The sequence below is a fragment of the Ochotona princeps genome, chromosome 22 (genome assembly GCF_030435755.1).
Source record: "Ochotona princeps isolate mOchPri1 chromosome 22, mOchPri1.hap1, whole genome shotgun sequence".
In the NCBI taxonomy this organism is placed as follows: domain Eukaryota; kingdom Metazoa; phylum Chordata; class Mammalia; order Lagomorpha; family Ochotonidae; genus Ochotona; species Ochotona princeps.
In genome coordinates, this window is record NC_080853.1 from 16,887,171 (window position 1) to 16,901,026 (window position 13,856).

The 13,856-nt window shown below is 35.5% G+C and overlaps 1 protein-coding gene across 14 annotated transcripts in view; it reads left to right on the forward strand.

The window, feature by feature from the left end:
• The window catches only part of RBM39 (RNA binding motif protein 39), a 35,461-nt gene extending 22,531 nt beyond the window's left edge, over window positions 1-12,930 (forward strand). For 10 of the 14 annotated variants that reach the window (XM_004585771.4, XM_058679772.1, XM_058679780.1 and 7 more), the window contains 8 exons: window positions 245-310; window positions 1,537-1,741; window positions 2,600-2,677; window positions 6,076-6,126; window positions 9,743-9,824; window positions 11,423-11,528; window positions 11,808-11,886; window positions 11,973-12,930. In XM_004585771.4, the coding sequence (XP_004585828.1) occupies window positions 245-310; window positions 1,537-1,741; window positions 2,600-2,677; window positions 6,076-6,126; window positions 9,743-9,824; window positions 11,423-11,528; window positions 11,808-11,886; window positions 11,973-12,073 (768 nt within the window). In that variant the 3' untranslated portion in view covers window positions 12,074-12,930. The remainder of the gene's footprint in view (window positions 1-244; window positions 311-1,536; window positions 1,742-2,599; window positions 2,678-6,075; window positions 6,127-9,742; window positions 9,825-11,422; window positions 11,529-11,807; window positions 11,887-11,972) is intronic. The other 4 variants (XM_004585772.4, XM_004585775.4, XM_058679776.1 and 1 more) reach the window with 2 other exon arrangements.
• The last annotated feature ends 926 nt before the right edge of the window (window positions 12,931-13,856 follow it).

A 13,856-nucleotide genomic window follows, 5' to 3' on the forward strand; every position in this document is an offset into this window, starting at 1 on the left:
GTGTGTGACAGGTTTTATGGATGTCTGGTTTTCAGTGATTTTTACATACAAAACCTAATCTTTGTTCTTGCTCTGTGTGTATATATTCATGCTAATTTAGGAAGCTTCTAAGCTGTTAGGTTTTGTGCAAGGAATGAGTAATAAATTTTTTGAGGGCAGGAGTATATTTCTAAATTTTTCAAACGATTTCTCAAAATTAATTGCTTCTTTTGGTTTGTATAATAATTATGCTTTGTAATTTTAGATTGAAAGTATACAGCTCATGATGGATAGTGAAACAGGTCGTTCGAAAGGATATGGATTTATTACAGTAAGTAATCACAAGGAGTTGATATTTTATTTCATGTAAGTGAAATGAGAGATTTACTAATGATTAGGTGTCCTGAAGGATAATTACTATGCTCATGTTACTAAAATAATATATAGATGCTGTTTTTCGGTAGGCCATAATGATATATTAAATCTGAAAGTTAAATAACCATTCTCTAATCATCCTGTACTATTCCATACTCCCTTTTTTTATAGATTGTTTATCTGTCTCACCACCTTTCCCATTGGCTGGTTGGTTTACCAAGAACCGACACAGTTACTACTTTTCGTGGTTGTGTGTGGAAACTGGAGTTAATGTCTCACACTAACGCTCCTGAGGTGTACATGAGCAGGAAATGAGTTGAGGAACAAAATTGGCACTTCTGTGAGAATGTGGGCATGTGGATTCTGTACTCTAACACAGAAGACACATATAGGCATCCAGTCAATCCTTTGTTTACTTAAACACTTTTTTTTCTTATTAAAGATTTATTTTTTAATGGAAAGATTTACAGAGAGGAGAAAACCGACAGAAAGATCTTCTATCCATTGGCTCACTCTCTCAACTGGCCGCAATGTCCAACATTTCTGGGACCTTGATGTTTCAGGTGGCCTCTTAATGTGCTATTCCACAGTACCATCCCCTAGTAACTGCAACTTAATTTTTGAAATATTGCTGCTTTTTGATACAAAGATTCCATAGTATCATAAAGGTTCAATTCAAAGACAGCGTGTTAGTGATGCAGATCATCTATCAACGGATCCGCTCACAAAATGGCCTCTGTAATCATAGCTAGGCCAGACTGAATGTCAGGAAACTAGTGCTTTGTCCATCTTTTGCCATCCATTGATAGGAAGCTGGATCAGAAGCATAGTAGCAGGGACTTGAACTGCACCTCTGACATGGTGTATGTATTAATGATGCAAGCAATGGCATTTAATCCACTGTCGTGCTCAAGATGTTTAAAGCTGCCACATTAAAAGGTTTTTTGATCATAGTGTCTGTATAATTTGGGTTATATTGCGTGTAGTCCAAACTATAATTACTGAGTATATTATTTTCTTTTTAAAAATCTACTTTAGTTATAGCAGTTGCCTGCTATAGCTGGACACGCCAAACTGGACAGGAGCCATGTACTCTTCGCAGCTCTCCAACCTGCTAACTTTTTTGATGTATTATCCACTGAAACTAATATGGTATAATAACTCTTTTTCCTTACTTAACAGTTTTCTGATTCAGAATGTGCCAAAAAGGCTTTAGAACAGCTGAATGGATTTGAACTAGCAGGAAGGCCGATGAAGGTTGGTCATGTTACTGAGCGTACTGATGCTTCCAGTGCTAGTTCATTTTTGGATAGTGATGAACTGGAAAGGACTGGAATTGACTTGGGAACAACTGGTCGTCTGCAGTTAATGGCAAGACTTGCAGAGGGTAAGTTTTTTGTTTTCTTTGTTTTTCGTTTTTTATTGGCATGGGACATTTATAGAGATGAGGAGAGACAGAAAGATGCTGCATGGGCTGGTCTACTCCCCAGAAGACAGCAGTGGCTAAAAATGAGCCAATCTGTAATTAGGAGCCCTGAGTTTCTTTGGGTCTCCCATGTGGGTTCAGGTTCCTACAGCTTTGGGCCATCTTCCATTGCTTTCCCAGGCAGGCCATAAGCAGGGATCTGGATGGGAAGTGAGACATGAACCTTTGCCTGTAAGGGGAGGGTTAGCCAACTTTTTTTGTGCTGGCCCCAACATTTCTCTTAGTGTTGCAAAATATTTAGCGTGTGAAGGTAAAATGAAATTAACTGCATTTCTCTTAATTTATTAATAGAAAAAATTTTGAATCTGCCTTTTTATATGTTAACTGTTCCAGGCTGTATTCAGAAGCCAGGAGGTCAGCCTCCATCCCCCTGTGCATGTTACATGACTCATGTAATTGGGAGTCTTCTAGCTGCCAGGTTTACACAGAATCTCAAGGAGAGCCCTTGCTTGAACTCAGAACTCAGGCACACCAGTCTGGGTTGTCATCATCCGCATGCGATACAATGTCATAAATGACAAGATTATTTAGCTTGCTAAATTTTTTTCGTTTGTGCCTGTAGTTACAGGTATGATGATCTCAGCTTTTAATTGTCAGTATAAACTGAATAAATTTTAAGGCGTTCCTGTAAGATATAGCAATGTTTTTGTTTCTTGGCTCGTTGGGAAGTAATTAGTTTATAATTATTTTCTGTTCCTCCTATAATTTCTTTTAATATGTTTTCAACATAGTAAGAACTTGGAGATGTTTTCATTACAGGTACTGGTTTGCAGATTCCTCCAGCAGCACAGCAAGCACTGCAAATGAGTGGTTCTTTGGCATTTGGTGCTGTGGCAGGTAGGAACTGAATCTTTTCTAATTTCGAATCACTGATTTTTCATCTAATTGGAAAAAATTTCCAAATTTTTTGCACTTAAAAGGACTTACCTGAGAATTCAATTCAACAAGTACTTTTAGCATAGTTCTGGATTACGAGACCAGAATTATCCACTAATCAGATTAGCATGTCCGGATAGTTTTGATCGCTATAGCACAGTGTTAGCTGTTTTAAAATGTACTCTTTTAAAAACTATATGTATATATTAATTCTGTTAAATACCCAGGAAGGTTCATATGTTTCAAAACAATAAAATCCTTCTTTGGAATATTTTAACACTGAAAATGCCCAGTGCTTTTAAATCAAACTTAAATACAGTTATGGTAGTATGAGTATGAAGCAGAAATTTTTTCCAAACGATACATGAGTTTTATGTTATAACTTGGGAGAATGAAGTTCTTAAATACAATGGAGGAAAAAAGTGATTAGAATTGTGCAAGTAGGTGTTTAGTGTATGTAACATTACTATTGCTCTTCCTTGTTAAGTACCTAAACTTTTCAGTTTATAAATCATAACCTGGACCTAAATCTGTGAGATAGGACATGGTTTTGCAATAGATATACTTTGAATCTTTGATCACAGAGTCACTATTGCATAACACTTTAGAAATTTGAATTCCAAATCAGTCCTTTGACCATGTTTGCAAATTGAGACTTCATGAGTTGTAGAGATTCGTGGTTTAATGTCTCAGAACATAATATGAATTCATGAAATAAACTGTGGTTGTTTCATGATTTCTGCTGAGATTGAAGGTTTTTCTGGTAAGAATATGATTTCTGCTTTTATGTTATTATTAGGACAGAGGTGTGTTTCATTGTTTGCCTTCTAGTGGATAACCAGAAGTGTGAGTACCTACAGAAAATGTTTGATCATTTCTTCCTATCAAATTAATAGGACTTAGCTTGAAATTTAATTAGTTAGAATTTTGCACAACCATACCAATGATTGTTAAGAGAATAAACCTAATCATGAAACATTTCTGATACTTGATATTCCTTAATATTTCTGTTTTATTCCTTGGTTGTGATACATATTTGGTTTGATTTAAAAATAAATAATAGTGATATCTTTAATTATTTGCATGGATAAACATTGTAATTTAGGATATTAATAAAACTGAAACCTTCCCAGAAAACAGCCTCTGTTCTTTCAAAGTTTCTATAACTGAAATTTTCTCCCCATTAAATAAATTTTTAAGTAAAATGTACATTTTTCCTTTGAAAGATGGAATTGGCTTCCATCTCCATGCATGGGTGCTAGGGACCTAACTTTAAGTACATACTAAGGGCTCCCTTATGAGGAAGCTGGAATCTGCTGCAGTCATACTAAGGCATTCTATTCTTCCCAACAGCGTAGTCTCCTGCTACCAAGCCACTCCTGGTTTAAAAATTAAAGCGCCGAAAAAAAAAGAAAAATACAACTAAACGTCTAATAATAGGATCTGTTCTCATTCCTAAATAGCCAGTGATAATAGACCCCTATATATATATATATATGTGTGTGTGTGTGTGTGTGTGTGTGTATAATATTTATTTATTTTTATTGCAAAGTCAAATATACTGCCGGGGGAGAGACAGAGAGGAAGATCTTCTATCCCATGATTCACTCTCCAAGTGACTGCAATAGCCGGTGCATTGCCGATACAAAACCAGAAGCCAGGAACTTCCTCCAGTTCTCCCATGGTGGTGCAGAGTCCCAAGGCTTTGGGCCGTCCTTGATTGCTTTTCCAGGCCACAAGCAGGAAGGTGGATGGGAAGCTGACCTGCCAGGATTAGAACTGGCGCCAAGATGGGAACTCCACTGGGCCTCTGATATTGTTTGATTAAGCATTTTCTTTAGGAAATTGAAGGTTATGTTTTAAAAAACAAGCCATCATTTTCCTATAACAATTAAATCATGTCTCTTGTTAGGTACTTACATAATTATAGTACTCCCCTTTTGTGTGTATTGAAATGGATTTTAAGGAGAGTTTGTTTTTTTTTTTTTTTTATTGCTTCCCGTATTGATTGGTAAATGTGTTCTTCATTTTAATTCCTTGGGAAATCTACACTTTGCTCCCAATTTGTCTAAAATCATATGAGAAACCATTTTTAATCGTTTTTTGATTATTATTAGAAAATCAGATACACAGAGTAGATCTTCCATCTGCTAATTTCACTCCCCAAGTGATCACAATGGCCAGAGCTGAGCCACTTCACAGCCAGGAGCCTGTAGCTTAGTATGGGTTCCCCATGTGGGTGGGTATTGTGTCTCAAGGCTTTGGGCAGTTCTCCATGGCTTTCAGGCCACAAACAGGGAGCTGGATGGGAAGCCCGATCAAACTGACTCCCATAAGGGATCCTGTCACAGGCAAAACATGCCTTCAGCTGCTAGGTGACCGCAGTGTGCCCCTGACTAATAATTTTGTAATTTGAGATGCAAGTATATTCAAAAAGCATTCTCCTGAGCTTTGGAAAAATAAGCAAATTGCATTAATAATTGAAGTGGCCAAATGTTCAAGTAAGTTGTAGTTAAAATTTCAGTTCAAGATGCCACTTTTGAGCAATTAGAAAATCCACAGGTAGTAAGTACTTAATTATCTGCATGTAAATTGAGGTGCAAACATCTTCTGTTCATTGTTTCCAGAAGTTTGAGGCCATATGTTGTTTACTTATTTAACATTTTTTCCTTTCTATTTTAATTTTGTGTTAAAAATTCATAGGCTCTGGGATTCCTCTTGTCCCTTCCTGTATTGCTTATTTTTAGTAGTATAATGTTCAATTGTATTTTAATTTCATTTTGTAGATTACAAGAGCCCTGTTGATTTCTTTCTGCCTAAATAATATGACAAACCTCAATAAAATTTTCATCCTTACTTTCATGAGATTGTCTTAAAATTAAGAACTTTAGTATGTGGTTAATAGTGAGTTGGAACAAATACATTTTTAAAATTATAGTGTAGCATATTAAAACACTAAGTCTTCCATTTAAGAAAATATAAATATTTTTTATTCCTCAAGTACTTGGAATTGAATTCTCAAGATCAGGGTTTTTCATAATTTCTTACAGGTGTGCCCCCTTTCCCCATTTCCCATTCTACCCAAGTATAAAGGATTACGGTGGAATAAATTTGCGATTGGAAAAGTATTAGGAATAGGAAGAGAAAGAGGAAAAAGATGTATAAGTTTTTCTAAGGTGAAAAATGAAAAAATTTTCCCAAATCTTTGTTAATGAGGAATGGGGAAGGGGTTTTGCCGCCATGTTTTATTGAAACGTTTGTTTTAATAAACCCTGTTGTAATAGTCCTCTTTTATTAATGCTCTCCTGACATTTACCCTGTTAGTTGAGGCTCTTCATTGTTCCTGCACTGAGCTGTAGAATTCTCTTTTGTTATAGATTTGCAAACAAGACTTTCCCAACAGACTGAAGGTGAGTTCCATTCTTTTTTTTCTTGAAGTGTAGTATTAAGTATAACAAGATAGATTTTTATAAATTTGCTACAATGTTTTCACAGGATGCTATATGCTTGGATATATAGATATTTCAATATGTTGATCCCCAAATTATCAGGGATAAATAAGTAAATGAAAATTTTCCCTGATATTTCTTTCCCTATAGCCTTCATAAAAGTTTCAGATTTTCCTACTTGTTATTTATGTATTCCGACTTAATTTTTCTTGAAAATTAAAACAATGGAGTATTATGGATAGTAGGTCCTTCAGAATTAAAGTAGACTCTACTTAATGTAAAGCTGATGATAGTGCTGCTAAATATGAACTTGTTAGTATGGTAATAGTATTGTTAATTTTGATGATTTGTTTGAAATAGTATGAAACAATGTATTTGTAACTTGCATGTATTAAACAGAAATAGGGTATAATTGCATGAGATTTATTTGAAAGGCGAGTTAAAGCATTTAGAGGGAGAGTTGGAACAGTCCTGTTACTGCTGCTTAAACTCCATAAATGCCTACAAAAGCTGTGAAAAGCAAACAGCCAGGCCATAAGTACTATTTCTTTCCCACGTGAGTGGCATTACTCTCGAGTCTGTCCACAGGAACAGCTGGGACTGTTTAACAGGCAGCCCTTTAGATGCTAGTGAAGAGCCTGGAAGTTTTCTGCCCTTTGTGATCGCGCCTTGATGGCTTGGCTGGGGGCTGTGTGGATTCTAGGCCTGACACCCAGCAGGACACCTGGCAGGTCACGTAGGCAGACCACTCCTCAGGAAGGAGGTACCTGGTGTTTGATAAGATCCACCACCCTATAGCTCATCGATTTGTACTTTTTCAAAGTTGCTAGTTTCAAACCCACCAATAGAAGCCTGCTAGATCATGACTGTATAATTAATAGCCTGAAATGTATAAAAACTGGGGAGCTTGGGCTCTCGGGGTCTTTTTTCCTCTGGAGCTCTCTCTCTCTGGCTTGCGGGCTTGCTGTTTGCTAGCCCTGTGGATCCTGCAGCGGCTGCCCCTCCCCCGCCCGGCCATGCTGGGCTGGGGGAGGTGGCTGGGAGACCTAGGTTAGTTTGAATAAACCACTTTTATGCCTTAGCACCGGCTTCAGACTTGATGATTATCTGGGGATTTCAGAAACCGGCACAACACTAGCATTACAGGCAGGGGTGAAAACTCTGCCTTACATTGATTAAGTCCTTTTTGCAAATTTGAAAGTATAAAATCTTTGTCATGTAATAGTCAACTTTGTGCTCCTGGACAAATTTGCTACCATCTTTCACAGTGATCCTTTTAGTTTTTTGACAGAACCACATTTGAGAAGCTGTGTTGTATTTGCCTTAACAAAGCTTGTATGGGATGGTTGGGGTTAATACTTTTTGCTAAGGGTTTTTAGAAGTATAAAATTTTCCAATTTTATTTTATCCTTAATTGATATAGAGAATGTTGTGTTTCCTAAATATTTTTCGTGTTTGTAATCAGAGTTAACAAATTTAACTTTTTTAAGTCTCTTGTTTTATAAGCTAACATTGCCACTCATGTTTTTCTTAATTATAATTGTGAGAGCTCTGGAATCTTCTCATGCATTCCTTTTCGATTTTTTCTGTTGTCTTGGCATTTTTCTTTTAACTGGAAATAATGCTTTACTAGTTAAAATATTTTGAATTAAAGGAAATGCAAAGAATCAAAAGCCTTGTAATTTTATCATTGTTTTATGATGTATTTCACAGTTTCTTTTCAGTGGAATATATCTTATGCTTAGGTGATTCATTTTATCATAACTTTTAATGCACTGTTTTATCCTTAGCTTTGTTTTCTTATGCAATGGAATCAAATATGGTCAAATAATATGACTACGGTGAGTTTTGGTAGTACAGCCACTGGTAAAACTCATGGAAGTCAGGATAAAAACATTGGAGAAACTTTAGACTGATCTGTATTGAGTTATAATGTCTGGTGTTATTTGAATTCTGGTAGGGTGGTCCTTAGTTTGCTTCAAATAATAGTAGAAAAACATAAGGATTAGTAACATGTTACTTTGATTTGTAACAGGACTTCATTTGGTAGTATATTAAATCTGGAAATCTTGGGTAATTTTGGCATTTTAGAAAATTAATATTATTATTATTTTTATTGTATGTGTTTGAAGTAAGCTATTTATGGGCTGAATCCCAACAATACAAAATGATACATTTATTTAATTTCAACTTTTTATATTGGTGTCAGGTAAAGTGCAGTTCTGAAACCTAAGCTTTGTCCTTAAAATTTTCATCTTTTTTGGTTGATTGTTGTATTTGCTTTTAGATATTGTTTTTAGGAGACTAGACAAGATTTCTCTGAGTCACTCACCCTCCTGTAGATCACTTTCCAAATATATACAACAGCTTAGACTGGGTCACCACAAGCTTTGCAAACCATGATTTAATCCAGGTGTCCCTCATGCTGGGCAGGGGTTTAAGTACCTGTTCCATTACCTTCTGCCTCCTATGCGGCATTGTAAGAAGAGCTACAAATTGAGAGTGTAGCTGAGTGAATGCACGCATCCTGATATGGAATATATGTGCCGAAGTTGTTGTCTCAGTTCCTCCGAATTTTGTCTAATTGTTTTGATGATAGCATCATACATTTTATTGTCCATTCTAAAAATAATAACTTGAAGTTTTTTTAATGGTTCAAAAAGTTGCTATAATTTTCTGGCTATAATATTTCAGTAAATATTTAAGAGCTGTTTATATCTGCCAGTTTCCTCATCTGAGATTGAAGAGACCACAAGATGTCTGTATTTGTTTGGGGAGGTATATGTAATAAATAACATAGTATGGGACATATTTACATAGCAGTTACATTACACTAGAGATAATATGTGACAAATGTTTTAAATTGATCTTGTGCTGTGCATAATCATGGGAAAACATTGATAGGTTTTGTTGTTGTGTACACAGAGAGGAAGGGGGAGAATGGGTTGAAAGATCTTCCATCCAGTGATTTGCTATCCAAGTGACCACAACAGCTAGTGCCTAAGGGATCCACAGCCTGAAGATATGAGCTGCTTTTTAGGTTTTCCATGCTGGTGCAGGGTCCCAAGACCACAAACAGGGAGCTGAATGGGAAACGGGATGCTGGGGCATCAACCAGCACCTGTATGAAATGTGGCGCGTACAAAGGCGAGGATTTAGCCATCAGGCTACCGTGCTGGGCTCTACATTTTTTTTTTTTAAATACATTGTAGTTAGCATAGATTTAGATAGCCATAGATTTTGTACAAATTGTCATTGGCTCGTGTCCTTTTGTGGATTTTGTCTACTAAAAATATATTAGCTTTGTGTATACAAATATTATGCCATTTAGTTTTTATAGGTGTAGTATTTTGGTTTCCTGTGTACTGAAACATGTTTCTGAGGATACTTTGGTTATAGTTGTAATATATGTGATAAAGTTAAAGTGGGGCAATATGTCAGTTTGCAAATTTTTGTTAGGTAAAAGATATTAAATGACATCTCTATAAGATTAATGTGGGTTTTTCGTTTTATTTGTAAGGGATACTCAAATGTGTTTTCTATGAAACTAATTTTCCTTTCTGTTTTTTTTTTAAAGCTTCCGCTTTAGCTGCTGCTGCCTCTGTTCAACCACTTGCAACACAGTGTTTCCAGCTCTCTAATATGTTTAACCCGCAAACGTAAGTATTGTATTGTGTCAAAATCATGAATAATACTGTGAAAGGAATAGTGCTGAATTTTGTGTTACATGTCAACATTTAGATTATCACGTGTTTTTATTGAAACTGAAAGTTTGTCATTTTAGTATAATTTTTCTGTACATTGTTAATTTCCTTTGATCTCATTATATGATTGGAATTGAGTTAAATTCCTTGTAGGTCATTTGTGTTTATTTCTGAGAAATTTATTGTTAAGTGTTTTTTGCAATATTTCAACAGTTTCCCCTGTTCCTCGTCTTCCCTCCCAGCCCCATATGGGGCTCAGTACTGCATCCCTCTCTGTGGGGAGGATAAATGATCGAGCCTCAGTTCTGCTTCCCAACTCACTGTTTAGACCACCACCATTTGTGATTGGGGGAGCGGTTATTCCATTTGTCTGCCAACTCCCCATTTTTGATTACCTTGTTCTTTGGGTTGAAAGCCCTGAGCAGGAACACTTAGAGGCAGCTTTTGATGGGCAACAGAATGGAATTGGTCCCTGCTGGAGGCTATACCAGTTTTAGAGCCCAACATGGCACCTCGAAAGCACACGATTTAAAAGGGAATCACATAGAATCTGCTCGATGCCTGCAAGGAGCCAATGACATGTGTCATCACAGTAGCCCCAGTTTCTGCTGAGAAACCTGTAATCTATTGAGGGGAAGGGTGTAGTTTACCACCAGAATATGTTATTACAGGGAATAGGACTTATCCAAGTGGTCCAGTTTCTCTGAACAAGTTCAGCCCCTATTTCCTCTCACTTCACTGATATATTTAGTACATTGATTTTTGACATCATCCTAGTACAAAGTTTAAGTTATTTTTGAAGTTGTATTTACGGTTTAGTTTCTTTCTTGTAATCAGAGTAAGCCTCCTTTGTCAGAGTGAACCTCTTTTATTAGGCTGCTTTATTTAACAGCCATCACCCAAATATTTTCCAGAGATTTTTTGTTACTAAGAAAAAAACTAAATGGTCTACGAAATGGTTTTGAAATGTGTAATTAGTATTAAATTTGTGAATAAAATAATTTAAGAAGTATTAGTCAAGTAGATGAGTAACTTTCTTCTTAATGCATGTTTTTAATTATCAGTACTAGTTATCGTCTGCCCACTGATTTTAGTGAAGTTTATTAATAGAACCTCTGATAATTGGTTTTTGAGTAGTTACTATTACTTATGAGGTACCTCCATGTAGCTCAAATACAGGTTTTCTGCTTTATTTTTATGTTTTTATAGCATCTTGTTACACAGCTCTAATGTAAGTTCACAGTTTGGCTTATTAACCCTGGATTCTTGGAGTTGGGCAAAAGTAAAATTTATTTTTAACCCTTTGACATGGTGATAAACCACTTCATTGTTACTTTTGGGTGATAGAAATTCATTAACTAGATTGATAGCAATGTTTTGTATCCTGATTTACCTTAGAGTCATATACCATTTAACATTTTTTGCCACAAATATATGCTTAAAAATATATGCTTAAAATTAAAAATATATGCTTAAAAATATATGCTTCTAAATTCTTTCATTTATTACTGCCTTGCATGGTGTTTTAATTAAGTTTAATGCTTTCGTAACAGAGAAGAAGAAGTTGGATGGGATACAGAGATTAAGGATGATGTGATTGAAGAATGTAATAAGCATGGAGGAGTGATTCATATTTATGTTGACAAGAATTCAGCTCAGGTATTTTTGTTTTTGACAAAGGGATTTTGTTCCTAATAGATTATTTAGTTTGGTTGTGATAAATGAGTTTTTAATATTTCATTCATGGTCTGCCTGAAATTTTGCTATCTTGATATTGGAATCAAGTTTCAGACAAAATTGAGAATTCTTGGGCAAGGTTTTACATATGAATCTTGGGCACTGGACACATGAAACATTTTCTATTTTCATGTATGGAGTTCTCTATAGGCAATCTAAATCAATCTGCGTTCATGTAACAGCAGTGTGTTTACCTTTTAGGGCAACGTGTATGTGAAGTGCCCATCAATTGCTGCAGCTATTGCTGCTGTGAATGCATTGCATGGCAGGTGGTTTGCTGGTGAGTTGAGTCTTGTTTCTTAGTGATTGTTGATCTGATTTTATATCTGTTTGTCAATACTAACCAAAATTTGTTTCTGTTCACAGGGAAAATGATAACAGCAGCATATGTACCTCTTCCAACTTATCACAACCTGTTTCCCGATTCTATGACGGCAACACAACTACTAGTGCCAAGTAGACGATGAAGGAAGATACAGTCCCTGTGTACATAGCTTTTTTTGTTTCTTGAGAATTCATCTTGAGTTATCTTTTATTTAGATAAAAATAAAGAGGCAAGGGTCTACTGTCATTTGTATACAATTCCTGTTACCTTGAAAAAATAAAAATGTAAACAGGAATGGAAGTGTGCTCTTTCTCCCTAATTAGCAGATCCCAATGTATACAAAGCTGTTCTTTTGTTCTGCCTTTTAAAATGTACAATGTAGAAAAATAACATTAAGGGTCTATAGGAATAGCTCTAGGGGAACAAGTGTGCTTTCTGTATAAAGGCAGAGAAGGATGTAATGTTTTTAATGTTCTGGAAGCCTAACTTTTTACACAACAGTTACATTTCACTATTGTCTATACTTGGTTCATGGTTTAACAGGTTTCTGGCACACGTGTAGTATGGAAATTTAAGACAGCAAAAGGGCTGTTTAGGTTACATCTCATCTTGCATTCTGATATTTTAGCAAGAAAAAGGAAACTTCAAAATTATATTTCCTGATGGTATCTTTTCAATTAATGTATCTGTAAAACTTCCTTTGTAAATACTATGTGTTCTGGTGTGTCTAAAGATTCCAAACAAAATGATCCCTGCATTTCCTGAAGATGTTTGGATAACAAAGCAGTCTGATTAAGAAATAGGAAATGCAGAAATAGGTTTTGTCTGGTTGCATATAATCTTTGCTCTTTTTAAGCTCTGTGAGCTCTGAAATATATTTTTGGGTTACTTCAGTGTGTTTGACAAGACAGCTTGATATTTCTATCAAACAAATGACTTTCATATTGCAACAATCTTTGTAAGAACCACTCAAATAAAATTCTCTTTAAAAGGCCACAAGCAATCTTTGTTTTTCAAATGTTTCAAGGTTATAGAAAATTTAGGATAGAGTTAAGTGTCATGTTTCCTGAAAGGAATGTAAGATTTGAACTCTGACCAACTTACTATTAAGTCATGTAAGTATTAACAGAAAATGGCTTATGCTTTAACTGAATGAAAAGTCTCAAAAAAGGAAAGTAATTTAAAAAACTATGCAGTTTTATTAATCCATTATGTTCTGAGCCTTGAAGATAAAACTAAGCAGTACAATTACCAGTATGGTAGTTCTTAAGTATTCACAGAGTTACTGGTTGAAAATTTTTGTGTTGCACATATACACTAGAGTGAGAAGCTCTGTTATTCTGAATATAGATCTACATGATGCTTTTGGAAATATTCTTTTGTATTTATCATTTACCAGATCGCCAATTATAATTCCAGGCAACCGATCAGCAAGCATCAATTTCATTATGTAATTTCATCTGGTAATATGCAGGCAGAATTTACTCACAGCCTTAGAAATTGGGTATTATTGAAAATATAGTTAGGCTTATGTGGATATGCTCAATGAAATTTCTTTGTTTCCAGGAACCAAATGTTAAGTGGCAGAAAGAAAATCAAGGAAACTTGTGGCCTTAACATGTGCTAAGCACTTGCCTTGTTTCTATAGAGTAATTTCCAAGCAAATTAAGAATTCATGGTTAACAGAAATTTTGGATAGGAAATTTGAACTCTGGTTAAAAAAACATTCGAATAATTGAGTCCACTGTGGAAATACCTGGGTTCCCATTCCACTTCTCAGCTAATGCATACCTCGAATACATAGGTAATGCTGCCTGAAGTTGGTGGCTCTCTGCTTCACTGTCCTGTTCCTGCTTGTGGGTTGTGTAATCTTTAGAGTAACTTTGATCTACCCAGTGAAGGTTAAAACTGGTTGATGTTTGAAA